The 26218-nt window shown below is 45.8% G+C and overlaps 1 protein-coding gene across 9 annotated transcripts in view; it reads left to right on the forward strand.

The window, feature by feature from the left end:
* The window catches only part of ERC1 (ELKS/RAB6-interacting/CAST family member 1), a 228298-nt gene that overhangs the window by 25977 nt on the left and 176103 nt on the right, over window positions 1–26218 (forward strand). For all 9 annotated transcript variants that reach the window (XM_056847361.1, XM_056847362.1, XM_056847363.1 and 6 more), the window contains exons 2-3: window positions 12954–13370; window positions 25121–25195. In XM_056847361.1, coding sequence (XP_056703339.1) covers window positions 12954–13370; window positions 25121–25195 — 492 coding nt within the window. The remainder of the gene's footprint in view (window positions 1–12953; window positions 13371–25120; window positions 25196–26218) is intronic.

Genomic DNA, 26218 nt, shown 5'->3' on the forward strand with positions numbered 1-26218 from the left:
ACTGGATAGGGTACCTATTTCCAGGCACCAGCACGTCATCTCCTTTTTTAAAGGGTGTCTCTCAGACTCAACCACCGGTTATACACGGTTTTCCCTCATGGAACCTCAATTTGGTCCTTAGAGCCCTCACAAAGGCTTCCTTCGAGCCCATATGTACCATAGACATGAAGTTCCTTCAGATGACGGTCTTTTTCCAGATTGCAATCACGTCTGCGCGACGGGTTTCCGAAATCAGAGCTCTGTCCATTCGTGAAGGTTTATGTACCTTCTATAAGGACAAAGTGGTTCTGATACCAGACCCTACCTTTTGTGAGAGATCCCCCTCTCTGAGTTTGCTTCTCCAAATCAGTTGCTCAGACGTTGATACAGAAACAATCGATTTATTGAAGCCTTCAGGAGATGAGACAGGCACAGGTAGAAAGTTGCAAGTGAGGGGCTATACGGGTTTACAGAATATATTGACTCCAGGGCACTGGGGCACTGGGGTTCACACTTATTGTTATGGGAAGTTACAAGCTTGGCATAATACAAAACATCAGACAGATCCCAGGAAGTCTGGGCGGCTATCACACTTCCAAGGCCGCATCGGCCTGAGGGAGTACTGGCAGGAAGAACAGCGGGGGGGGGGAAGATACATGGGCCATCAGGCCTGGCGCCTGAGACCAGAAGGTGTGAACTGCTTTTACGAGTTCACTGATAACCCAGCAGGTGATGGAAAGCAGAGACACAAAGACAGAGACCCTCACATTCTGCCCCCCTTAAGGCCCCCCCCCGGGGTCCCCGAGAGGACGAGGCTTATCGGGATAAGCAAGGTGGAATTCCCGGACTAAGCGAGGAGCCGCCATGTGGGGTGCGGCCACCCATTCGTCATGAGCGGAGCCAAGGTTTTTCCAGCGAACAAAGTAAAACAGTTTCCCTTTCTTCCATTTGGAGTCTAAAACCTTGGATATTTCCAAATGGGTGTCCCCTCCTACTACGGTAGGAATCTCGTGTGCGGGAGGGGGGTGGAACTGGGGGGCTGCCACATAGGGTTTGAGGAGGCTTATATGAAAGACTGGATGGACTCCTTTCAGAGTTTTTGGGAGGTCCAGTTCCACAGTAACCTCGTTGATTACTCTGGTAATGGGGAAAGGTCCCACATAACGGTCGCTCAGTTTTTTGCAGGGGCGAAGAGAGCGGAGGTTTTTGGTGGACAGATAGACTTGCTCCCCCACCTTGAGTTCCCACCCCGGAGACCGGTGTTTGTCTGCTTGTTCCTTGTACTTGCTTTTTGCCCTTTCCAGATTTTTGAGCAACCATGGCCAGGTGGATTTAACCACCTGAATCCACTCCTGAAGGTCAGGGGTAGACTGGAGCTCTGGCGAGACGGGGGCAGAACCGAAAGGGCCGAAATCCGTCCCGTATATAACTTGGAAGGGACTAAAGCCGGTAGAGGAATGAGGCGCATTGTTATACGCATATTCGGCAAATGGCAGCAGGTCGACCCAGTCGTCCTGGTGGAAATTTACATAGCAACGCAAATAACATTCTACCACCGCATTTACTCGTTCTGTTTGACCATCCGTTTGGGGGTGATAGGCGGAAGAAAGGCCCTGCTCTTCCACTCCCATTAACTTTAGGAAGGCCCGCCAGAATTTGGCAACAAACTGGACCCCCCGGTCGGAGAGGACCTTCCTCGGGATCGAGTGTAGCCTGAGGACGTGTGTGATGAACAGTTTAGCTAAGCCCTGGGCTGAAGGAAGGCCTGCACATGGAACGAAGTGAACCTGTTTGGAAAAGAGGTCTGTGATAACCCAAAGAACCGTTTTTCCCCGACTCGGAGGTAGGTCGGTGATAAAATCCATGGCGATGACTTCCCAGGGACGGGAGGGGCTCTCAAGCGGTTTGAGAAGCCCTGGGGGTTTTCCCATCCGTTTCTTGGCTGTGGCGCAGGTGGGGCAGCTGCGCACATACAACTCTACATCAGATCTCATACCGGGCCACCAGAATTGTCTTCGAACCAGGTGAAGCGTTTTTATGAAACCAAAATGACCCGCTAGCCTGGCACCATGTACAAGTCCCAATACTTCCTTGCGAAGAGAGGAGGGGACGTACAGTTTCCCCCCTTGCACCCACCAAGTGTTGGTACGTTCCAGACCAGTGGGGAGGAGATGATGCTCCTCCTCCTGCAAGGAGGCGTCCCGGAGTCGCTGTTGGAAGGCTTCCGGGATGCCTTTGAGTGTAGGGGGGGTCTCCGGTGGTCGGGCTTGGGACCGGGTGGTGACGGCTAAGCTAGGAACTTCCCCTCGCTGCTCGGGAGTGAACAGGGAGTCGACTGGGCGATCGAAATCGTTGCGATACTGGGGAAGTCGTGACAAAGCGTCGGCTAGGGCATTTTCTTTGCCAGGGACATGTCTGAGAGTGAACCGGAACTTAGCGAAAAATTGGGCCCACCGAACCTGTTTGGCATTGAGTTTTCTAGCCCCCTTGAGGGCCTCAAGATTCTTGTGATCGGTACACACTTCGAATGGCAGTTCGGCCCCTTCCAAGAAGTGTCGCCATATGGTAAGGGCATGTTTGACCGCTGCTGCCTCCTTCTCCCAAATGGCCCAGTTGATTTCAGACTGGGAAAACTTCTTGGAGAAGTAGGCGCATGGTCTCAACCGTCCCCCCTCATCCCTCTGCAATAGGGCCCCGCCCATGGCTACATCCGAGGCATCCACTTGCACCACAAAAGGCTTGGTGCAATCTGGGTGAGCCAAAACGGGTTCGGATGAAAAAAGTAGCTTCAAACGTTCAAAAGCTAGCTGGCACTGGGGGGACCATTGCAAACGGGCTGAGGGAAGCGCGGCGCTAGCCCCCTTGTCCTTGGTACGCAACAGGGCAGTGAGGGGAAGCGCAACTTGGGCAAAGTTAGGAATGAAGTTCCGGTAAAAATTGGCAAACCCCAAAAACTGCTGAAGTTGGCGGCGGGTAGTGGGGGGTTCCCAGTCCCGCACTGCCTGGACCTTGGCGGGGTCCATTTCCAACCCTTGGTGGGAGATCACATACCCCAGAAATGTAATGGAGGGTTGGTGGAATTCACATTTGGACACCTTAGCATACAGTTTGTGCTCCCGCAGCCGCTGGAGCACCTCTCGCACTAGGCGCACATGGTCTTCCATGGTTTCAGAGTAAATAAGGATGTCATCGAGAAATACCACCACCCCCCGAAACAGCAAATCATGCAAAACCTCATTAATTAATTGCATAAAGACACTCGGAGCCCCCGAAAGTCCGAACGGCATGACTAGGTACTCAAACATCCCAAAACAACTGGAAAAGGCCGTTTTGGGTTCGTCTCCTTCTTTGATGCGAATGCGGTGGTAGGCTTCTACCAAGTCCAGTTTGGTGAAGATTCGGCCCTCCTTTAATTGTGCTAGAAGGTCAGGAATAAGAGGGAGGGGGTAAGCATTAGACTGGGTGACTGCGTTCAGTCTGCGAAAGTCAATACACAGTCTTAAATCTCCCGTCTTTTTCTTTACAAAGAAAGCTGGGGCTGAATAAGGAGCCTTGGAGGGGCGTATGAAACCCCTCGCCAGATTGACATCCAGATAGTCTCGCAACACTGTCTTTTCACTAGGGCTCATGGGGTAAACCTTTCCCTTAGACAGTTTGCCTTCCCCTACAATCTCGATGGCACAGTCCGTTTCTCTGTGGGGAGGCAGTTCGTCGCACTCTCTAACATCAAAAACATCAGTAAATTGCGAGTACTCAGAGGGTAATTGAGGAGAGACTGGGGCGGGGGACCCTACCAGTGCGGCGGCTGGAGTCCTGAGTACCCGTTCCTTGTCATGCAACCCACAGGGGTTTTCGGGGAAGGAAAGCACCCGTTTAACCCAATCAATGGAGGGATTGTGCCCCCTTAACCAGTTCATCCCTAACACCACAGGGGTTACAATAGGGGCGATAGTGAAATACAACCGTTCCCAATGTTCCCCCACGGACATAATCACGGCTGCAGTTCTGTGGGTCACCGGGCCCCGTTTAAAGTCACTCCCGTCCATTTGGGAAAAACGGAGGGGTCCCGGAAGCCGCTTGCGCCGGACACCCAACTTCTTGGCAGTTTCCTCATTTATCATGGTGCGGGCACACCCCGAGTCGACCAACGCGGGGACCTCTAACGGGGGACCCCCTTTGGGTAGGGACAGATGGACACGCACAAATACATTGTCCTCTTGGGCGCTTACCATCGGTGGAGCTCCTTGCACAACGATAGGGACGGTCTGCTGCGGAGCCCCCTCTACAGCAGACCGACGGCGTTTTTTGCCGGCTGTTCCCACTCTTCCTCCTCGCTGGAAGAGGGGGACGGGGTAGTGGCCTCCGGGGAGCCGTCCGAATCAAAGACGGTATTTGTAATCCGGGACCCCGATGGGACCGTAGAGTCGGATGCCCCATCCTGGGGACGTGCGTGGAGAGCGGAGGGTGCGCCGGAGCGCCGGCTCAGTGGTCCACTTCTGCGGCGAGGCTGGCTGTCGGCGGTCGGTTTCGTCGGCTCGGCCTGGGTTTGGCGGGGAGGGGTCGGACGGCCTGAGCGAGAGGGGCATTGCGATGCAAAGTGACCCTTTCCCCCGCAGATCAGGCAGACGCCGGCCTCGAACCGCTTGCGGCGTTCCGCGGCCGAGAGGACCCCGCCACCCCCTTGCCGGAGTTCCCGGCCACGGTCACCCCGGGGCCTGGGGTCTCGCCCAATCCGTTGCTTGGACAAGTTCAGGAGTTGTTTGCGATTCTCGATGTCAGCAGCATGGCGAACCCAACCTTCCACATCCGGGGGGTTCCCTTGCATGAAGGCCCAATGTTGGAGGTCTGGGTTGAGACCCTCCCTGAAACATTGTACCAAGGTAGCCTCACTCCAGTCCAGAATTCGGCTAGCCAGTGACTGGAACTCACTTGCATACTGCGCCACCGACTTAGTCCCTTGGCGCAGTTGCATCAGGGAGGCTTTAGCCCGCTCACCTAGAGTCGGGTCCTCAAAACGGTTTCGGAGTGCTACCATGAACTCGTCCAGGGTTCGCAGCACCGGCGAGCGGAGTTCATACTGCAACACCATCCAGGCAGCCGCCTCCCCTTGCAGTAAGGAAGCCACGTACTGCACCCGGGACTCCTCAGAAACGAAGGTTCGGCCTTGTTCCCGCATAAAAATGTCTACTTGGACCATAAAAAAGGTCAACTGGTCTCCCGACCCGTCATACGTGACTTTCAGGTCCCGACGGGCCGGGGGGGCAGGGGTTGCGGGCGGAACTACTGGCGCCCCGTCTGGGGGAGCACCGGCTGGAGGTTGCAATTTCAGCGCATCTAGGGTCGTGGCCATCTCACCCATTACGCGTTGCATGATCTCCATCTGCTCCTGCATAGCCCGGCGGTCTTCCTGCCACTGTTTTCGTTCTTCCTCCATGAGGGCCTCTTTGCGGGCCGGGTCCCCTTCGAGTCCCGTGCTGGGGAAGGCCAACCGGCGATCCTTCGCCGCAGTCCGCGAGAGCGACCAGCCCTTGGGAGAGTCCAGCCAATAAGTGAGCCCCCGGGGACGTCCGTCCCGATCTTGGTCGGGGGCGCGACCCTTCGGTTTCTTTGGCTTGGCTCCCTCCTCTTTAGGGTCCGGCTTCTCCGGCTCGTCCGGTTCCTTGGGGGCATCGGGGTTAGGGGTGGTGTCCTCGTCGGCTGACATTCTGTCCAAAGCGGTACAGCTGCAGTCCGAGAGGCAAGGACTTGCAACTTAATGTGAGAGATCCCCCTCTCTGAGTTTGCTTCTCCAAATCAGTTGCTCAGACGTTGATACAGAAACAATCGATTTATTGAAGCCTTCAGGAGATGAGACAGGCACAGGTAGAAAGTTGCAAGTGAGGGGCTATACGGGTTTACAGAATATATTGACTCCAGGGCACTGGGGCACTGGGGTTCACACTTATTGTTATGGGAAGTTACAAGCTTGGCATAATACAAAACATCAGACAGATCCCAGGAAGTCTGGGCGGCTATCACACTTCCAAGGCCGCATCGGCCTGAGGGAGTACTGGCAGGAAGAACAGCGGGGGGGGGGAAGATACATGGGCCATCAGGCCTGGCGCCTGAGACCAGAAGGTGTGAACTGCTTTTACGAGTTCACTGATAACCCAGCAGGTGATGGAAAGCAGAGACACAAAGACAGAGACCCTCACACCTTTACTCGAAAGATAAGTTCTCCCTTTCACAGGTCGCAGGAAATCAACCTACCTTCCTTTTGTCCTAAGCCATCAGGATCAAAGGAACAGGCCTGGCTTACCTTAGATTTACGTAGGGCTCTACATATATACATAGACAGAACCGCTGACATCTGTCAGACTGATTATATGTTTATTGGTATCAGCAATCCCAGTAAGGGCAAAAGGATGTCGGCAGCATCTATTAGTCATACCCTTAGACTCTGCATCATACAGGCATATAAGGCCTAGGGAGTTATAGCACCACAGGGAATAACTGCTCACTCCCTGCGCAGCGCGGCCTCATCAGCGGCCTTCGATAGACAGGCCCCGGTTGAATAAATTTGCAAAGCCGCTACCGGGGCATCTATTTCTACCTTCGTTAAACATTATAGGGTTAACACGTGGGCATCGGCTCAAGAGGCCTTTGGCCGTAGAGTTCTTCAGCACGTGGTGGAATAGGGTGCTCTACCCACCCAGTTGGGAGCACTTGGAGGTCCCACAAATCAAGACGCTGGAGCCTCAGTAGGAGAATGGAGCATTGTTTACTCACCGTGAATGCTCCTTCTCTCCTGAGGCGAAGGCGTCTTGCCCACCCGGCACAGGTTAGAATTCTTAGTTAAGGCGGAAACGTTAAGGTCAAGGTTCTGGAAAATTTTTCGAGTTAGGTTCCTGAGATGACCGTTTTCAACCAGTTCAGTCCTCCTTGGTCTTATTACTGTGGTTGTCGTCGTCAATTATGTTTACATGTTTTTTATCAAGGAGCTTCATTCCTGTTGATAGCTAGGCAAGACTGTAACTGAGGTTTTGCAGGCTATTTCCCACCAGGGGGAGACAGGAAGTCAAAAGAATTGGTCCTGCCTACCCGATGATGGAAGGAAATAACCCACAAATCAAGACGCCTTCGCCTCAGGAGAGAAGGAGCATTCACGGTGAGTAAACAATGCTCCAATCTCCCTGTTCCCTCGGGGCCGTGGTCTGGCCCTTCCTTCTACTGGAGGTTTACTCAGCCGTAACTTGCTGGTCATCCCTCTCTTCCCTCTCTGCCCCGCCACCTGGTGCCTTACCTCCCAGGTGCAGGCTCTCTACAGGCTTCCTTCCCTGGCTGGCTGCCTGTATGTTGGTGGGGCTGCTGGCTGGGAGAAGGTGGGGCCGGCGATTGCCCTGTGCCATGAGGCAGGGAGATGAGGGAGTGTGGGGTTGGATTGAGGCCTTCGTCCGGTACCTTCCCCCAGGTAAGTGACCACTGTTGGGCCCTCATCAGCCCTTTCCCCCCTTCCCCTTTGGTGGGGTTGTGCCAGCGGGGGTTGGGCCTCTTTGGAGGCTGTGTTCTGGCCTGCCTGCCTGGCTCCCCCCCCCGGGTTGTCCTTTCACCCACTGATCAGCAAGCCCAGGCCTTGCCATGTCGTTGCCAGCCCCGTTGGGGCCTCACGGGCATTTCCGTGGCTTCGTCCCCATCCCCTCTGCTCCCACCCTCCCTCCTGGGGCCGGTTTCCACCCGGCTCGAACTTCAGAGATCAGGCAGGGAAGGGAGCCACCAGCACACCGCCCAGTATTCCCCCTAAGTCCGGGGCCGTACAGCGACTGCGGGGGAGGCTGCCTCATCCAGCCTCAGACAATTATTATATTATTATTGTGCTCTGGACTCAGAACAGTTGCACGTTGCCAAGGCCCTGACATTGCCCCTTTTGTTAGGTTTTGTGTGTGAACCAAAAACTTAATATCAACAAGGAGTACCTTTAGACAGACATACCATTGTCTCCAGTATTGATGCAGCAGATTCTGTTTCTTGAAAAGGTTGGTTTTAGAGCTAATCTACAAGTTCTATTTCGTTTAGAAAGTTGACCTTTGTTCAGTGGCCTTTTTTTTTTTTGCATCAAGTCACAGCTGATTTATAGTGATTCCATAGGGTTTTCAAGGCAAGAGAAGATCAGAGGTGGTTTGCCATTGCCTTCTTCTGTGTCTCAACCCTAGTATTCCTTGGAGGTCTCCCAACCAAATACTTGCCAGGGCCAATCTGACAAGATCAGGCTTCTGAGATCTGACGAGATCAGGCTAGCCTGGGGCTATCCCGGTCAGGGCTCAGTGGCTCTAGATCTTTGTAAAATGGGTGCTGAATTCAGGCCTTATCTTTTCCTTTGCACCTCAAATACTATCCCTCCAATTTTGATGCACGTACTCAAGAAATTACAGTCCTTGCTATGCTGATACTTATCTGTATTGCAGTATAATTTATTACTCCAATCATTATGGTCATAATGAAAGCTAAAAAAATAACACCACCGTAAAAGTATTTTTAAAACTTTATAAATCATTTCTAGTGTTCAGGAAATTGGAGTCTGAACACATTTCACACAAGTGTATAGGGAAACTATGTAAATTAATACGTTGTTATATTTTCACCACTCACCAAATTAGCCTCAAACCATTTCTTTAACTTCTGAGCCGCCACCACAATCTGGCTTCTTTGTCACAAATTTGTCATGATTATTCAATAAACCAAATTTCTGTTGAGTCTCTTATAAATAGTAGCAATCCAAGTTTGCAGATTTAATTTATTCCTTGCTAACACTTTAAATGAAAGAAGTGTTAGTAGCAGCTGGTACCATCTCTTTCATCACCGTAAGTATTTCATCATCATTTCTTCACCTATAATTACGTTCTGTGGTATTAACAGTGCCATAGTGCCTGTCCTATTGCTCATCAGTGCCACATGCCTTCAGCTTGTGAGCTAGGTGTAGCTCAGTTTCCACCAAATGTGTTGTTTGTGTTGTGGTTAACTGTTTGTAGAAGTGCCACAATGCAGCATGCAGAAAGAATAGCAGAATCATCTGGGATACCAGAAGGTGCCTCTGTACCTATCCACCCAGCGATATTTGTATGTGGCATGTGCAAATTGTGTGTAAGGTATCCTGTAATTTATTAGGGTTTAAATTAATATCTATCTATCTGTCGTGAAAATAATGCTACAATTTCCTTCATGGTGGGTGGGGGTGGGCTTTTTGCTTATGGAAGGAGCTTAAAATTAGGCTTTTATCTTGTGATGCAGCCCTGATGTGAGACTGTTGCCAAACGGGAAGTTTTAAAATGTATAATTCTACCTGCTGGTCAGCATTAAATATGTAGGAAAGGCTTTATTTGCCTTCCTGCTTTATACATTGTAATTCACCAAAGTCTTGAGACATAATTGCAGAAGCTGGAATGGAAAAGGATAGGCAAGAGTCAATGTGAGGGAACAAGATGAGTGGCAAATAAAAGAAGCCAGACATAAAATGCAAGCCGCCAGTAGCTTGACATGTAAGATGAAATCAGTAGACAAAACTGAATGAGGACCAAAAACCAGGATCAGAGCCAGGTATCTAACTCATGCAATTAATTATGACTGTACATGGCTAAAGGGCTTGGGTTCCAGGATGAAAACTGCACTAGAGCAAAGTGTGTGGTTTGAACAGTTGAAACAGAGAGGCTGAAAGGTAAACCTAGGTGGCAGGTGTAAACCTAGGTGTCAAGCCGCAGTAGGTAGAAGATGTTCTAGAAGCTTAAGAGCAGGTTGGTGTACCCCCTAGACATCTCTGTACGATAATTCATTGTGCCTGTTATGTCATCTTTGTAGAGTATGTTACTACCTTCACAATATCATACTGTAACATAGTGTAGGCAAGCACTGTCTGAAAACTGGCCGGAGGCCAACTGGAAACCTGTAGTCCCCTAACACTATGCCATCATATGCCAGCAATGCCCTTCTACCCTGCGACAAAGACTAAATAGACGTACGTCTGACATCAGTGGGGGGGGATGGGATTTTAACCTTCCAGAACATTCACTTGCTGATTTAAGAGTAGCAGTTTTCTTACAAATTAATTTCAAAGGGAGATGAGAGAGACTGCTGAACTACAACTAATAATGAATCTCAAGACTATGCATTCTCCTGGATTGAATAGAGATCTGGGATTCCTTTCTCATAACCAATGCTGATTTCTCCATGCTTGCTACCCCTCTGCATAGCAAACCTAATCCAGTCATGCCAGCTAATGTCATTTACTTGCTGTTGACATTTACCATATATACTCGCGTATAAGCCGAGTTTTTCAGCCCAAAAAAAGGGCTTAGAAAACCCATCTCGGCTTATACACGGGTCGGTAGGTGGAGGGAGGGGGGAACTTACCACTGCCGCCGCGGCCATCGCTGCCTGCCCGTGCGCCTTCTCTGCAGGCCAGGAGCGGCCCGCGGGGCCTCCTGGGCGCAGGGAGGGGGCTGCCGCCGCCGTTGCCACCTGCCCTCACGCCTTCTCTGTTCCCCCACCCCGGGTGCCTTCAGGGGGCTTCCGTGAAGGCGCGCGGGGCGGGCGGGCTCTTTAAACAGATCTGTGCCTGCCAGCTGGCAGGCGCAGATCTGTTTCCCCCCCACCCTGGGCACCTTCAGGGGGCTTCCCTGAAGGCACGCGGGGCAGAGATCTGTTCCCCCCCACGCGCCTTCAGGCGGCCCCGCGGGCCGGCGGCGTTGGCGGCCCGGTAAGGTAAGCCTGCGGGGGTGGGGAAGGGCCTCCTTTCCCACCCTCGGCTTATACGCGGGTGCCTAATTTTTCCCCATTTTTGAGGTGAAATTAGGCACCTCGGCTTATACTCGGGTCGGCTTATACCCGAGTATATATGGTACATGCTATTTCCATTGGGTGTCCTAATTCACTCTTCTCTACTTAAGGATAGATGGATTCTCATTCTAGCTGTATCTGAAGAGGTGAGCTGTGACTCACAAAAGCTCATACCCTGCCAGAAATTTTGTTAGTCTTTAAGGTGCTACTGAACTCTTGCTTGTTTCATCCCCTAATACTAATCTACCCCAGCATTCCATCAAACAATTTGCCAACATGCCATTGGAAACGGTGTTGTCTGACTCTGGCTAGTTGAATGCAGCAGCGGGAAGAGAGAAGATCTTGATACTGAAGACCAGCAAACCAGTTCCCACCCCTCTTCCTTCCATGGAAGGAGTTTGGGAAGAGAAGGAGAGCAAAACAGGAGGAGGCTAGAAAGGGTCACCGAGGAAAACTTACCTGCCAGGCAGCCCCGCCCCATCTACAGACTTCCTCTCCTGCTTGTCTTAACCCACATATAATGGCCTGAATAAAAAGCTTTTATCTTCTGTATTGTTCTGCCACCCATGAGATCTCTAATTATGAGCCTTCTACTCGTACTCCCCCCCCTTTTGAAATCTGCTTCTAGTGCAATTGTTTCATGGATTTCTGCCACACTAGCCTATGTCTGAAAGGGAGGAGGCGTAGTCCAGCTGTGGATTTTGCCCTGAAGTGTAGAGGCTGAGCTGGTGACAGTCCAAGGGGGCCTTTATGGAAGCTTGGGGGCTGACTCTGTCCCTCCTAGAGTTCTTGCCAGTGCCAGTTGTGGCCACAACTGCCCCCTCCATGTAGGGGCTCGTTTACAGTTCACTTGTTGGTCTGCTGTCTCCAGCAGTGTCCATGTGTGAGGTCCAACTCCATGCGGACTGTCAAACCTTAAGTCTAAACTGACAGTAATCTAAGTATATTCAAAAAAATTAAAATACATCTGGTGAAGAGTAGTTGACTTGTGGAGTTCACAGACACATTTTGTAGAGATTTAAAGCTGCTGGTGGCTTTAAAAGCAGATCAGACAAATTTGTTAATAGGGGTTCATTCTTTTGTATGTGATGTTTTGATGTGCTACCCAGCAGAATAAAGTGCCCCCCCCCAATATATCTTAACAGTGATTAGTTTAGGAATGTTCTTATTGTGGAGGGGTTGTACTACATAGTTGGCTGTTAGCAAATTGTACTTGACCACCAGGCCCAGCTGCAGTTTGTGGATTGTACCCTATGGCAATTATTTTGGTTTTATTAGTGATGTCATTTAATAGGTACAAAGAGATAATCCTGGATATAGACTTTAATGTTGTTACATGTTATGTGGTCTTAGCAGTTCTGTTGTTAGATTTTCTGAAAGCTGTCTTGAGTTACAGAGAAAGGAGATGAAATGCTTAAACAAATGTGCTTAAGTGGTGGAATGCATTTTCCACACCTCCCACTGTGGGAAAAAGATGAATGTAAAGTATAATCTGTATACAATTCCTTAAAGAATCTTTCAGCATTTGTACATCTAATCGAATTAATTGGTGAGAGAACACAGGATTGCTTTCAGGGCTCCCCTTGCCCCTAATGTTGGGAATTCTTTCCCTATCCTCCACGCAAAGTCAGCAGTACTAGGAAGCAGGTAGAAACTTGCATCACAGCTTAGAAGGGTGTTGGAATTGAGCTGCTAAGCAGTCGTTCTGAAATCAAAATACCTTCTAACATCCTGTTGGTCTAATCACTGTTAGTGGTGATTAGAATTTATGCTGTAACATTAATAAGCTTAACTGAATCCTGTTTTAGTCTCCTGGTTTTCTTCACATTGACATTTTGGTGCAAACTCAGTACAATGTGTCTTGTTTCCTTAGCATAGAGCCTCTGGTTGCCATATATAAAATGTAGTATTATACTTTTTAACATATTGAAGGCTTTTACTGGCAACATAAATATGCTGCATATTGACCAGTATGGGAAGTGTGTAACCATACACAAAACAATGGGGACCTGCCTCTCATTTTCTAAAGTTTGAGGGGTAATTGGTTTGCTGAGCAAAAATGTTGAGTCCTTTTAAAAGTTATATATTCCTTTTGGCTTGCTCCCAAAATGTTGTTCAGCCCACCTCTTACATGTTAGTGAATCCACTTATTTGGGTTTTATTTCCAGCATATGCAGATGACAATTCAGGCTCTTCAAGATGAGCTGAGGATCCAGAGGGACCTGAACCAGCTTTTCCAGCAAGACAGCAGCAGTAGACCTAATGAGCCTTTTGTAGCAGAGCTTACAGAGGAAAACTTCCAGCGGCTTCACGCAGAGCATGAGCGACAAGCTAAGGAACTCTTCTTGTTACGCAAAACTTTGGAAGAAATGGAGCTGCGCATTGAAACTCAAAAGCAAACCTTAAATGCTCGTGATGAGTCTATCAAAAAGTTATTGGAGATGCTGCAGAGCAAAGGTCTGTCCGCAAAAGCCACAGAGGAGGATCATGAGAGGACCAGACGGTTGGCAGAGGCAGAGATGCATGTGCACCACCTGGAAACCTTACTGGAACAGAAGGAAAAGGAGAACAGCTTACTAAGAGAGGTGAGTAGCGATCCTTGTTTGAAAGTGCTTTCTCTCCACCATTGAGTTCTATTAGCTTTTTTCTTTCACTGTCTAAAATTAGTTGCAGTTCACCTTTATCGCTCAGTTAATCCAGCTTTTCTCATATAATTAGCTATTCGTTTACATTCTTCTTTTGTCATAGGATATATGGCTTAAAAAGAGCCAGCAAGGTGTAGTGTTTAAGGTGTCAGAATAGGACGTGGGAAACCCAGGTACAAATCCCCACTCACACCGTGGATGCTTGCTGGGTAACTCTCAGTCCTGACCCTGGCCAGTATTTGGATGGGAGGCCTCCAAAGAATACCAGAGTCATGATGTGGAAGTGGGCAATGGGAAACCACCTCAGAAGGTCTCTTGCCTTGAAAACCTATGGGGTCGCCATAAGTCAGCTGTGACTTGATGGCAAAAAAAAGTGGTTTAAAACTGTTGGATGCTACTTAAATCCTGTGTATTGGACACATCGTTACTATAAACTTGTAATAATAACCTTAGAGATTATTCACAAAACTAAATTTGTTCAATCTTACCTTAATTTTTCCTTGTCTATTTGCAGACAAGTAAACCTAAACAGGAGTCTTGTGGCACCTTAAAGAGTAGCAAAATTTTATTCTTGCATACACTTCTTGGGATTAAAGAAATGGGCTCTAGTCCACAAAAACGTATCCTGGAATAAAATGTTGTTATTCTTTAAAGTGCCACAATAATCCTGTGTATTTTTTCTGCAACCGATTAACATGGATTTTCTTCTGATAAAATGGTTCCTGTTTCTTCCTTTAATCTGTAAAATGTACAATACACACTGATGGCTTTGTATAGGTCAAGAAAATAAGCCTACATCTAGAAATTGGCATTGTTTCACTATAGGTCTGCTTACTGTAAATAACTCATTCTGATCACAGCGAGTTCAGTTCAAGGTGTTCTGTTTATGTTTTATGACATAGGAGTCTGTGCATAGGAAACATAGGTGTCTTTGACAGCAGTTACAAAGTACTTGCACAACAGGAATTGATACATGTGTAGGCACCCTGTGTGTATAAAGTGCTGTCAAGTCGCAGCCAACTTATGGCAACCCCTTTTTGGGGTTTTCATGGCAAGAGACTAACAGAGGTGGTTTGCCAGTGCCTTCCTCTGCACAGCAATCCTGGTATTCCTTGGTGGTCTCCTATCCAAATACTAACCAGGGCTGACCCTGCTTAGCTTCTGAGATCTGATGAGATCGGGCTAGCCTGGGCCATCCAGGTCAGGCTGTAGGCACCCTACCTACTGAAATTTGAACATGACATATTTTACCTTAACTTGGGACATGACGTCTTTCTCATAACAATGATATGAACTGATGGAACAGTATATTAGGGTATCATACGTGAAACTCTCCTATGTTTGGAGAGCAGAGATTTATAGTAGACACAGGACTGCATTTCTGAAAATAAGATGACATGTAGAGGAACATGTGCTTTAACAGTTCTTGGAATGGGGATCAGAATAGCCAGAAACTACTTTGTTTGCAGAATTGCAAGATGTATTTTCTTTTTATATATAAAAAAACCCCAAACACTTTCTTGAATCAATAGAAGATATTGCTGTACATTAGTCTAGGTATATGGATGTATTTTGAAAACAGTAAATGAACATCTACCTGTATTTAGAAGTACAAGGGAAAATCTTGGCAGCAGTAATCTGTGCTTGCTCTGCAGTTTCCATGGAAACAGTCAGTTTGCTATGAAAGGGTATTTCATGAAATCATTTTCTGCCTTGGATTCATAGCCTAAAACATATTATTTAAAATGAAATAACCGTTGCCTTTTGTAATGTCGCATTCTCCATCACCAGTTTCGGGTTAACAGTTCAAAAACTGATGGTAAAAAGTAGCCGAATAACCCTGCAGACAGTATGCAATAAACACGTATCATACTGCCTATATGCTTGGTGCAACTTGGCTCCCAGAAAATAAGATGTGGAGGGGTGGGGACAACAGACTGACGAAGGAATCTTAATGTATTCAGATGAAGCTGAAGGTTAGGCAGACAATAGTCAACAACTAGTTCTTGGCTAAAGAGACTAAAAATAGTTGAACAAGGGGTATTTTTAGTCATAATGTTTTATATATTTCCTGCTCAAGTGTACAAAGCTCATAGCAGCATATAAAACCAATACAATGTTCCATGTTAATTTGCCTCTCTGGCACTCTAAATGAAATGTACGGAGAGGACCACTTTAGAGGTGGAGAATACCAGTACCTTGAACTGTTGAGCAAGAAGCAGCCTGTCAAGAGTAGAATCATAGAGTTGGAAGGGACCACCAGGGTCATCTAGTCCAACCCCTGCACAATGCAGGAATTTCACAACTACCTCCCCCACACACCCCCAGCAATCCCTACTCCATGCCCAGAAGATAGCCAAGATGCCCTCCCTCTCATGAACTGCCTAAGGTCATAGAATCAGCATTGCTGACAGATGGCCATCTTCTGCTAATTTGCCTCTGCTTAAAAACCTCCAGGGAAGGAGCACTTACCACCTCCCGAGGAAGCCTGTTCCACACTGTCACTGTTAGAAAATTCTTCCTAATCTCTAGATAGAAACTCTTTTGATTTAATTTCAACCCGTTGGTTCTGGTCCGACCTTCTGGGGCAACAGAAAACAACTTGGCACCATCCTTGGCACCATCCTCCTTCAAGTGCTTGAAGATGGTTATCATATCCCCTCTCAGTCTTCTCCTCTTCCGGCTAAACATACCCAGCTCAAAATATTGTCGAAGGCTTTCATGGTCAGAGTTCATTGGTTCTTGTGGGTTATCCGGGCTGTGTAACCGTGGTCTTGGTATTTTCTTTCCTGATGTTTCGCCAGCAGCTGTGGCAGGCATCTTCAGAGGAGTAACACTGAAGGACAGTGTCTCTCAGTGTCAAGTGTGTAGGAAGAGTAATATACGAGTAATACGAAAAGCAAAGCCCCCTGCTAGCAATATAACACGCAAGGAGAGAAACACCATCAAGACCCTCAGTGCAGATCCAGAAATCATTATTCTACCAGCTGACAAAGGCAATGCCACAGTGATCATGAAAACAGAAGAATACAAAAAGAAGATTGGGGAACTTCTGGACCCTGCCACATACAAAAAACTAAAACGAGATCCAACTTGCAAAATTACCAGGAAAACTAGCATACTGATCAAGAATTCCACTCTTCATCCGGACACACACAGAAAACTATGCAAGACAGAAGCACAACCACCACAATTATATGGACTACCTAAAATTCATAAGGATTCCGTCCCACTCCGACCCATCGTGAGCGCCATCGGTTCCCCAACATATGAATTAGCTAGATATTTGACCACCCTCCTACAGGACCACATTGGAAAAACCACTTCTTACATCAAAGATTCAACTCATTTCATCAACAAAATCAGTCCGTTGAGACTCAATCCACAGGATATATTAGTCAGTTTTGATATTGTATCCCTCTTTACCAAGGTTCCAGTAAAAGACACAATCTCATTGATTAACCAGATTTTTCCAGAAGATATAACAGCCTTATTTCACCATTGTTTGACAACAAGTTATTTCCTATGGGATAAAGCATTTTATGAACAGATTGATGGAGTAGCTATGGGAAGTCCACTCAGTCCAGTAATAGCAAAGTTTTACATGGAATATTTTGAAAAGACAGTATTAGAATCGGCACCTTACAAACCTACAGTCTGGTTCAAGTTCGTAGATGATACATTTACTATTTGGAGCCATGGTGAAGAAAAATTAATGGACTTTCTAAACCATCTTAATAATATCCATCCAAACATTTAGTTTACCATGGAAAAGGAAATTGAGGGTAAACTCCAATTTCTTGATACCCTTGTCATCCGTAAAACAAACTTTCAGTTAGGTCACAAGGTCTACCGGAAACCAACTCACACAGATTGCTACTTACACAAAAACTCCAACCACCACCCCCGACAGAAAAGAGGAATAATCAAAACACTAATGGACCGTGCAAGACGGATCTGATAACCACAGTTTCTCAAGGAAGAAACTAATCATCTAAATCACGCACTGCTAGCAAACGGCTATTCCAGAAATGAAATCAGAAGGGCCATTAAACCAAACAAAAATCAGAAAACCCAGGAAAAACAGTCTCCCATAGGAAAGGTATTCTTGCCATTTATTAAAGGAGTCACTGATAGGATGGAGAAACTTTTGGGGGAAAAAACATAACCTACAAACAGTGTTTAAACCCACCAAGAAAATACAACAGATGCTACGATCAGCAAAAGACAAAAGAGACCCCCTCACCTCTGCAGGAGTATATCGTATACCTTGCAGCTGTGGACAAGTTTACATCGGGACCACACAACGCATCATACAAACAAGGATAAAAGAAAATGAAAGATACTGCAGACTTGGCCAACCTGACAAATCAGCAGTGGCTGAACATGGACTGACACAAACAGGACACAGGGTCTTATTCCAAGACACTGAAAGACTGGACAATTCTACCAACTATTTTGTCAGATTGCACAGAGAAGCCTTTGAAATTCATAAACATCAGCACAACTTTAACAGAAAAGAAGAGAGTTTAAGAATGAATAAGGCTTGGCTTCCTGCCCTAAAAACCTCCAGACGAACAAAGACTACAGTCCACACACATTAACAGATCACTTCAGGATACAATGGTTCCATATTAACATACCATGCCCTCATTAGCACATTATCTTGATACTTACAGGACAATGGTTAGCACATTACCTTTGATACTTTTTGCAGGACAATGATTCAGCTCAACCCAACCCCTTTCTGACTATATATTACTCTTCCTACACACTTGACACTGAGAGACACTGTCCTTCAGTGTTACTCCTCTGAAGATGCCTGCCACAGCTGCTGGCAAAACGTCAGGAAATAAAATACCAAGACAACGGTTACACAGCCCGGATAACCCACAAGAACCAATACCCAGCTCCTTCAACCTTTCCTCATAAGACTTGGTCTCCAGGCCCCTCACCATCTTTGTTGCCCTCCTCTGGACATGTTCCAGCTTGTCTACATCTTTCTTAAATTGTGGTGCCCAAAACTGAACACAATACTGTAGGTGAGATCTAACCAGAGTAAAGCGATACCATCACTTCACGTATCCAATGAATGCGTTTCTGTGCCTCTGCATCTGTCAACAGATATTGCTCAGCAAAAGCTTCTAAGGACTTTTTCAAGGCTAGTTTAAGCACTTTTGAACACTGCTGCTTCTGGATTGGTGGAAAATTATTATAACGGCTGCTGGCAGCGAGCAAGATTAGTCAATTCCTGTGTACGTTTCTTAAATTTTACAGAGTTCTTTTCAGAATAAGAGCTTAAAGTACAGAGGGAGTGGTCATGGAAGGGGGAAAAAACACTTCCTTAACAGTTGACAAACCATTTTTGGCCACCTTTTTTTCCTTCATGCCAAGAAAGAACCGAAAGGTCATAAAATCTCTCAATTTCTGCCTGTACTGGGGTGTCCTGTGAGGTATATTATCATGCTTATATTCTGAAAGTAAAAGCATAAATAGGCTTACATGCTTATGCTTGGATTTCCTCTCCTTCTTTCACTCCCTGGTCTCTACCTCGATTCGTGGTTGATTGTTCTTGGCATGCTTTATAGAGGGAGCTGCTGATGGGTATCAGTGCTTACAGTGAAAATTGAAAATGACTTATTTAAGGTATGCTAAAAACTGATTTCACACATGTCACTTTGATTTTCTTTCACCTGCTGTTAGAAAAATGCACATATGAAAGACAGAAATGCGGTTTTAAATGTGTCAGGAATGAGCGGAGGGGGTGGGAAAAAGAACACTGCGAGTTCAGCAAAAGGAAAAAGTAGCACAGCAGAATTTGCCCTGCTTCCCTGATTCTATCTGTGCCTTCTAAGAATAATCCCATACACCTCCCCCCACTGCATGTATTCTCTCAGTATATTTAACGCAAGTAAAGAGGCACCTAATTTTCGTCTGCAACTGTGATCATGTAGCTGCAGATCTCTGTATCTTTCCCCATATCCCCAATTCCTAAACACTTAAGATCTTTTATTTGTTTAAAGGAGGCTGTGTATGCTCCAGTACTGATGCACATAATAATAATTTAATTGCACAAAAACTGACAAGGAATCATAGAGGAAAAACAGGCAAGAACGTTATATATATTGCTTGTATACTAGCAATACCTTGTGAAACCAGGGGTAGGGGAAAGAGAAGGCAAGTAATGTAAAAAGGTAGCATTGCATATAGTATTGTGGGATTGTGTCTACAAATAGTTGCAAGGTTTTAGGTCCCAGTATCCAAGACAGACAAGTGGTGGGTGGAGTGGATATGTCTTCTCCCACACATACTGTAGGAGCAAATGGTGACATTTAAATGGGGTAGAGCATAACTTGTGAATGGTGGTAATGCACATTATTACTTGGAAATCTTCTGCTTCAGTTAAACGGCTTTAAAATGTACATGCAATTTCGACCTGAATTGTTCAGGACTTTAGGGCAAGATCAAGACATTGAATTATAAGGATGCAGGAAGCCAGCTAAGATTAAAAGCACCAGGCAGTTCCCTGCTCTTGTCATTATTTTATCATTGGGAAATGGTTAAGTGCTGCACTTGAACAGGGTCATGGGTAGTGGTGGCAAAACTTGTCCTATCACTGAAGAAGAAAAGTTTTTATATGCCGACTTTCTCTACCACTTGAGGAAGAATCAAACCGGCTTACGATCACCTTCCCTCCCCCATTACAGACCCCCTGTGAGGTAGGTGGGGCTGAGAGAGCTCTAAGAAAGTTGTGGCTAGCCCAAGGTCACCCAAGTGGCTTCATGTATAGGAGTGGGGAAACCAACCCGGTTCACCATATATAAAATAAATGGCAGGGGTGAGTTTACCCCCCACCCTGCACTTAACACCAATCCTACGTGAAATTCAAATTATTTTTGGTCTACGTTCCTGTTTCGAATGTTTAGAAGAAGAGGGCATCCTTTATTGTCCCTTCCCTTCCTGATAATATCTTATGCTACTTACTTGGTTTTTGTATACCATCTGTCTGTCTGAGTTATTGTACCAGATTGTACCATCTTGACATGTCATCTTATGCCTTGCCTCTTAAAAGGCTTTTAGCAACCTACCAATGTTTAAAATACCTGAATATGGGAAGAGTATTTTTCCCTAAATTGTACCTATATGGAATATAATTCCTATGCTACCCTTTGGTTATCTGACCAGGCTGTCAAGGAAATCTAAACATAGTGGACCCAGATTTTAACAGTTTGTATCCGTAAGCTCTCTTTCAGTCAGGCAAAAGAGCAGATGAGAAGAGCTCTTTTGATTTTTCAGTGGTTTGTCCAGAGTATAAGAGCCAGACTAAATGTGACAGCAGCCACAGGTCCATCCAGTGGCTGCTGACACCGTTTTAGAAGTTTTTTTTAATGGTCACGAGGTCTTGCTCCGGATCAGGCGTGCAGCGTGGTGGCCCCAGGAGCTCTTTCCCCCCTCCCCACCTTTTCAAGTGCCAAAACAGCCATGGGGGACTGTTTCTACACCTGGAAAGGCGTAGGATGGGGGAAGAGGTCCTGGGGCCTCTAAAACAGCGTCAGTGGCCATGGGATGGACCTGTGGCTGCTGTCAAGTTTAGTTTGGCTCTTAACAGTGTACCTGTTCAGAGTCCACAATAATTTTATTATGATGTTTATTTTCCACTTTTCTTCCCAGTAGGGACACAAACTAACTTCCAAAAATGCAAAAGCACAAACAAACAAAACAATATAAGAAGCTTCATCTTGGGCCAGTCCTGGATGCACTCGGCTGGCTCATGCAAGACCACAGGTTGGAAGCCTCAGGCCAAGTGCCAAGTCAAGGTCCAGGTGTTCTTCAGCCTGTGCTAAAGGCTCTCACCTCTGGTCATGCCTGAGCTTTATTCCTGTAACAGGAAAGGAAAACAAAATTTCAGTTAGATCTTACAGAGTGGGCAGAGAGATTCCTTGTCAGTATTCTACCTTTAAGTCTTTACTATATAGCGATGATACTTTTTCCGTGGTCAAGCCTTAGGAAAAGGTTTGTTGCGGAACTTTATTTGAAGAACTTGACTTGGAAATGTCCTTCAGAAAGATCCCTGTTATGTAACTCAGGAGCAGTATTAGATTTTATTCGATGTATTTATTCCTTCAGATTCTTTTGGGTGCTGTTTTTACCACAGTTAATCTTCATTTTTAATTAACAGCTTCAATTATAGTTCAGTTTATTCAATTCAAAGTCTTATCAAATTCCAGGATTTGTATCCAGATTTACTTTGTTCTGCAAGGGATGTAGAATCCCCTGAGTTAGCCGCAAGTTTCTCAGACTTGTAAAGTTAAGTATGTTGCTATTTTAAGCACAATTAAGCCATGCCTAAATGTATGGAAAGAAACATTGTTGTTTTTATCAGTAAGATCAATAATAAAAGCACATCTTTGTCCATAGAAGAACAGAAAGCCTTTAGGGAGGTAATAAAGTTAGAGTTTATCATATTGGAGGAAGCCAGTCTAATTGAGATTCAAATCCCAAATTGGTCTTCTGATGTGAAGATCTCTGACTGCGCTAAAATGCTTCTGCAGTTTGCTGATTTTGGCCCTGCTGCTATTGTGACATGTTTTTGCTATTCTTTTCTATTGTCTTTTCTCTTTGATATTTGGTTATGATGTTTGCTGAACTTATTTGTTGGTATTAATATTTGCTGGTTTTGTTGTGTTACATTTCTTGTTAGCTGAAAGGCCAGAATACAAATATCAAATAGAAGCATACAAATGAGCTGGAAATGCTGCAGGGCATAAGTCTACAAAATAAGACCCACTACAGAGAACACATTTATTTTGGGAGGGTGACAGCCTTACTGCCAACAGTAGAGGTACCACACTATATGGCCTCTGAACTTACAAACTCTCAATTGTTCCACGATTTCCCCAGGTCTCCCAAGAAAATTCAAGCCATATCAGAACTAGCAGAAGAAAGCTTAGTCAGCTCAATCTTCGAACAAATGTCAAAACAATGCATTTGCATTTATTTATTTATATCCCGCTTTTCTCCCCGGGTGGGACTCAAAGCAACTTTTAGAACATCGTTCTCCCCTCCTTCCCTTTCCCACAACAACCCTGTGAGGTAGGCCAAGCTGAGAGTTTGTGACAGGCCCAAGGTCATCCAGTGAGCTTCCATTGTCAAAGTGGGTATTTGAACCTGGATCACCAAGGATGCTAGCCTGCCACTCTATCCAGTACACCACACTGGCTCTCAGGGCACAGTAGCTTGTCACTGTGGTGCAGCATCACACACAATGATACACGGTGCTTAGAGAAAAATGCCATTGGCACTATCCCAGGTCTTACCTGACTTCTGTTATGTTCCTTTTAGATATGACGATGTTGGCTACATGTCTTTTAGCAACATAAGTATGGTTTAGATAGTAGCCCAGTATTGACTGGGTGGAGGGCTGCATCTCACAGCAGTTTGGCAGAAAGGGCCAAGGGTTGCGGTATTAGGAGATTAATAACATTTGCCCAGTCTTGAACTACTAGGTAGAACACACAGTACACATGAAGTCTGGGCTTCCCCCACTCACTTGGATGGATGAGGCAGTTTCCCTCATGCTTCTCTTCTTGGATTTGTTTCTCCCTGCACTGTGAAGCAAATGATAAATAGGGCAACTTGGAGCATGTTGAAGACCCACAAGGATCACAGGATCAGATCAACAGGAATTCATCTGTGCATCTTACCTGGGAAATAAAAAGAATCCAAGGCCTCATGTATATAAGCAGAGCATAACTTTGGAACCCATGTATGCAAGCTTTTGTGTCGTTATTTCCAAGGGGAGGTGAATCTCTCCATATAATCTCTCCAACTCGATATAAATTTGTACAATAGGTGGTAGCATGGTGTAGTGGTTAGAGTGGGAGATCCAAGATCAGATTCCCTCCTCTGCCATGTAAGCTTGCGGGGTGACCTTGGGTTAGTCACACACTCTCAGCCTAAGCTGTGTGTGTCACAGGTGGTTGTGGGGATAAAATGAAGGAGGGAAAGATGTACGGTGCTTTGGGTGCCCATTGGGAAGAAAGCCAGGTTTATAAAAGAAGTAAAATATGTGCAGACTCTTTCTTTTCTGCATCCCTGAGTCTACCTGCTTGGGGGTGAAATCTTTTAGGATAGATCATAGAAAGGGTCAGGCCACAAAGGTCAGAATGAAATTCTTTGGATGTGAGAAATTATAGAACCTTCATCTGTAACTCTTGTTGGTGCAGAAATTCCTATTTGTGAATCAGTTCTGTCTGTGCAACAGATGTTCTTCATAATTGTTAGCCTCTCATGTCTGATTGCCACTATTACCAGACTGATACCAGTAGCAGTGAGGTGGGAATGTTAGCCATTCACATCCTGGAGAAAGTAAAGGGATATGTTTAGGGATCCTTCTTCTATGCCCTGCCCATAGTTTTTCATGGGAGCAGGTTTAATCCCTCCTACGGTGGTATTGCTAATCATAGTCACTTTCCCTGTGGAACTCAGTGGAGGTCATGGAGAGCTGAACTTGCTCTAATCTTCATATTCTTTATCTAGGTTACATTTCTTGGTGATGCTTGGGTATAACAATCCCAGGAAACTGATTTTTTAAAAGCTTCTCTCTCTTAGGCTAAAATTTGAGTGTGCTTACCTGGAAGCAAGCAGTAAAACACAGTCCATACTTGTTCTCAGTGATTTATTGCTTAAGAAATTGAGCCTTAGACCTGACTCTCAGTCCCAGGTCCCAGTTGTCTGTGAGCAGGCTGTGATAACCTGGGTGGTTATTCTCAAATGCAAAGAGCCTTAATAACACTTCCATATAGAGCCAATGTGGTTAAGACTGGGATCTAGGAGACCCAGGTTTGAATCCCTAGGCTGCCATGGTAGTTTGTAGGCTCTCTCTACCTTCAGCCTAATGTACCTCACAGTGTTGTTTTGAGGATAAAATGGGAGAGGAGAATGATGCAAACTGCTTTGGGTCCCTGTTGGGAAGAAAGGCTAAGTATAAACAAAGTAAATCTAGAAGTAAACTAGGAGTAAACTAGATTTTACCTTTCAAGGTACAAACTTCATTCTCTAAAACAATAAAACCCTATATTTATTCATTCCAGGTAGAAATCTGATTACCTATTCCTTCATAACCACAGAAATCCAAGCACTTGCTTCCATGCCCATTGCTTACTGCTCTGATGAACTTGCCAGTCTAGTGAGTATTTTACCATCCCTGCAGTCTCTAGAGAGAGCTGTCGTCATCTGTAACTAGGTGGTTGCTGTTCTGGGCGTGTAGGAGTGTTACTGGCACAGATGCTTTATCAGCTTGTTAAGCACACACCAGATTGTTGCTGTTATGTATTAATCCTCTTTTTAAAAGGTATTTTTATCTTTCCACCGGAAAATAAAAAGTTTGAAGAAGCCATATAAGGGTTTTTTTTATTTGAAAGGTATTTCAGTTTGAGTCCTGTCGAGAGGATTTTGTTTGTTTTTTAATTATGCAGAAGACTGAGGTCCAGTGCTTCACTTGTGGGAGGTGGGGGTGGGAATGAGCTGGTATTCCATTTAGTGAACTGTAGCTGTCTTTTTGCTGGATGTGAAAGGCCACCTTCGGTGCAGCAGAGAGGTGCTAGCGAACTTTCTGTTCGGCCTTTTTGCTGAATTTATTGGGTTGAAGTTAGTCATTTTGCTAAACTTTTTTTCCCTTTCTCGTACAGGAGATGCATCGTCGCTTTGAAAATGCTCCTGACTCAGCCAAGACTAAAGCTTTGCAGACGGTTATAGAGATGAAGGTAAGATCTTTTAACGTGGCAGAATGAACAGTCAGCTAAAACAAAATGTAGTATTTAGGAAAGCAGATTGCATTGTTATAGAGGTAATATAAGTTATAGTTGCCGTTCCCTACTAAAAGAGGGAAACAAAATTAAGGCTTGTAGATCACTGAACGTCACACAATAAATAGGGAAATATTTTCATAATCACAAGAGGAAGGTTGAAAGCTCCTTTTATGAAATTCAAAAACTTTGTCATACCTTAAGAGATGATATTTATCTTTGAGCTTGTTTGGAGGTTCTAGCAGGGGAGCACAGCTATCGTATACCCTTGGCCAAAGAACGATACACTCCTTCTATCTGGGATGGTCATCCTCTTCCACCGAGCATGTGGCTTCGGGAGGGATGCACATGGAGCAGTGAGGGAGGTAGGGGTCACCCGCCTAGCCAGCCAGATCAACCAAATCAATCCTGGCGATTAGTGGGGTGACAGATGTCTCAGCCAGATCACCCTCTGTGGGGATGTTCAAATTGAGACTTTGGAACATAAGCTTTTGTTCTGTTCCTTTTTGGAAGGATTTGAGGAAGAAATTTTTAGGGTAGTTTATATTTCATAAATCATATCTTTCTTCGCAGAGGCTAATTCATATGTTACTATTGGATAGTGATGAAAGGATTATGTTGTTAGTTGCAAAAATGTTGTCGGCTGTAATTAAGTATAAAAGGGGGTAGTAAAGGGTTGTTTCAGTATGATGCTGCTTGTGGCTAGTTGGCCATTAAAGCAATATCATTTAAGTAAGTAAGTGGAATCATAGAGTTGGAAGGGGCTCTACAGGCCATCTAGTCCAACCCCCTGCTCAATGCACGATCAGCCTAGAGCATCCCTGACAAGTGTTTGTTCAGTTGCTGCTTGAAGACTGCCAGAGAGGGGGAGCTCACCACCTCCCTAGAGTGCACTGTTGAACAACTCTTACTGTAAAAAAAAATTCTGTAATATCCAGCTGGTGTTCGCTACTGCTCCTCCCAATTTGGTGTCACCTGCAA

Source organism: Euleptes europaea, chromosome 3 (genome assembly GCF_029931775.1).
Source record: "Euleptes europaea isolate rEulEur1 chromosome 3, rEulEur1.hap1, whole genome shotgun sequence".
In the NCBI taxonomy this organism is placed as follows: domain Eukaryota; kingdom Metazoa; phylum Chordata; class Lepidosauria; order Squamata; family Sphaerodactylidae; genus Euleptes; species Euleptes europaea.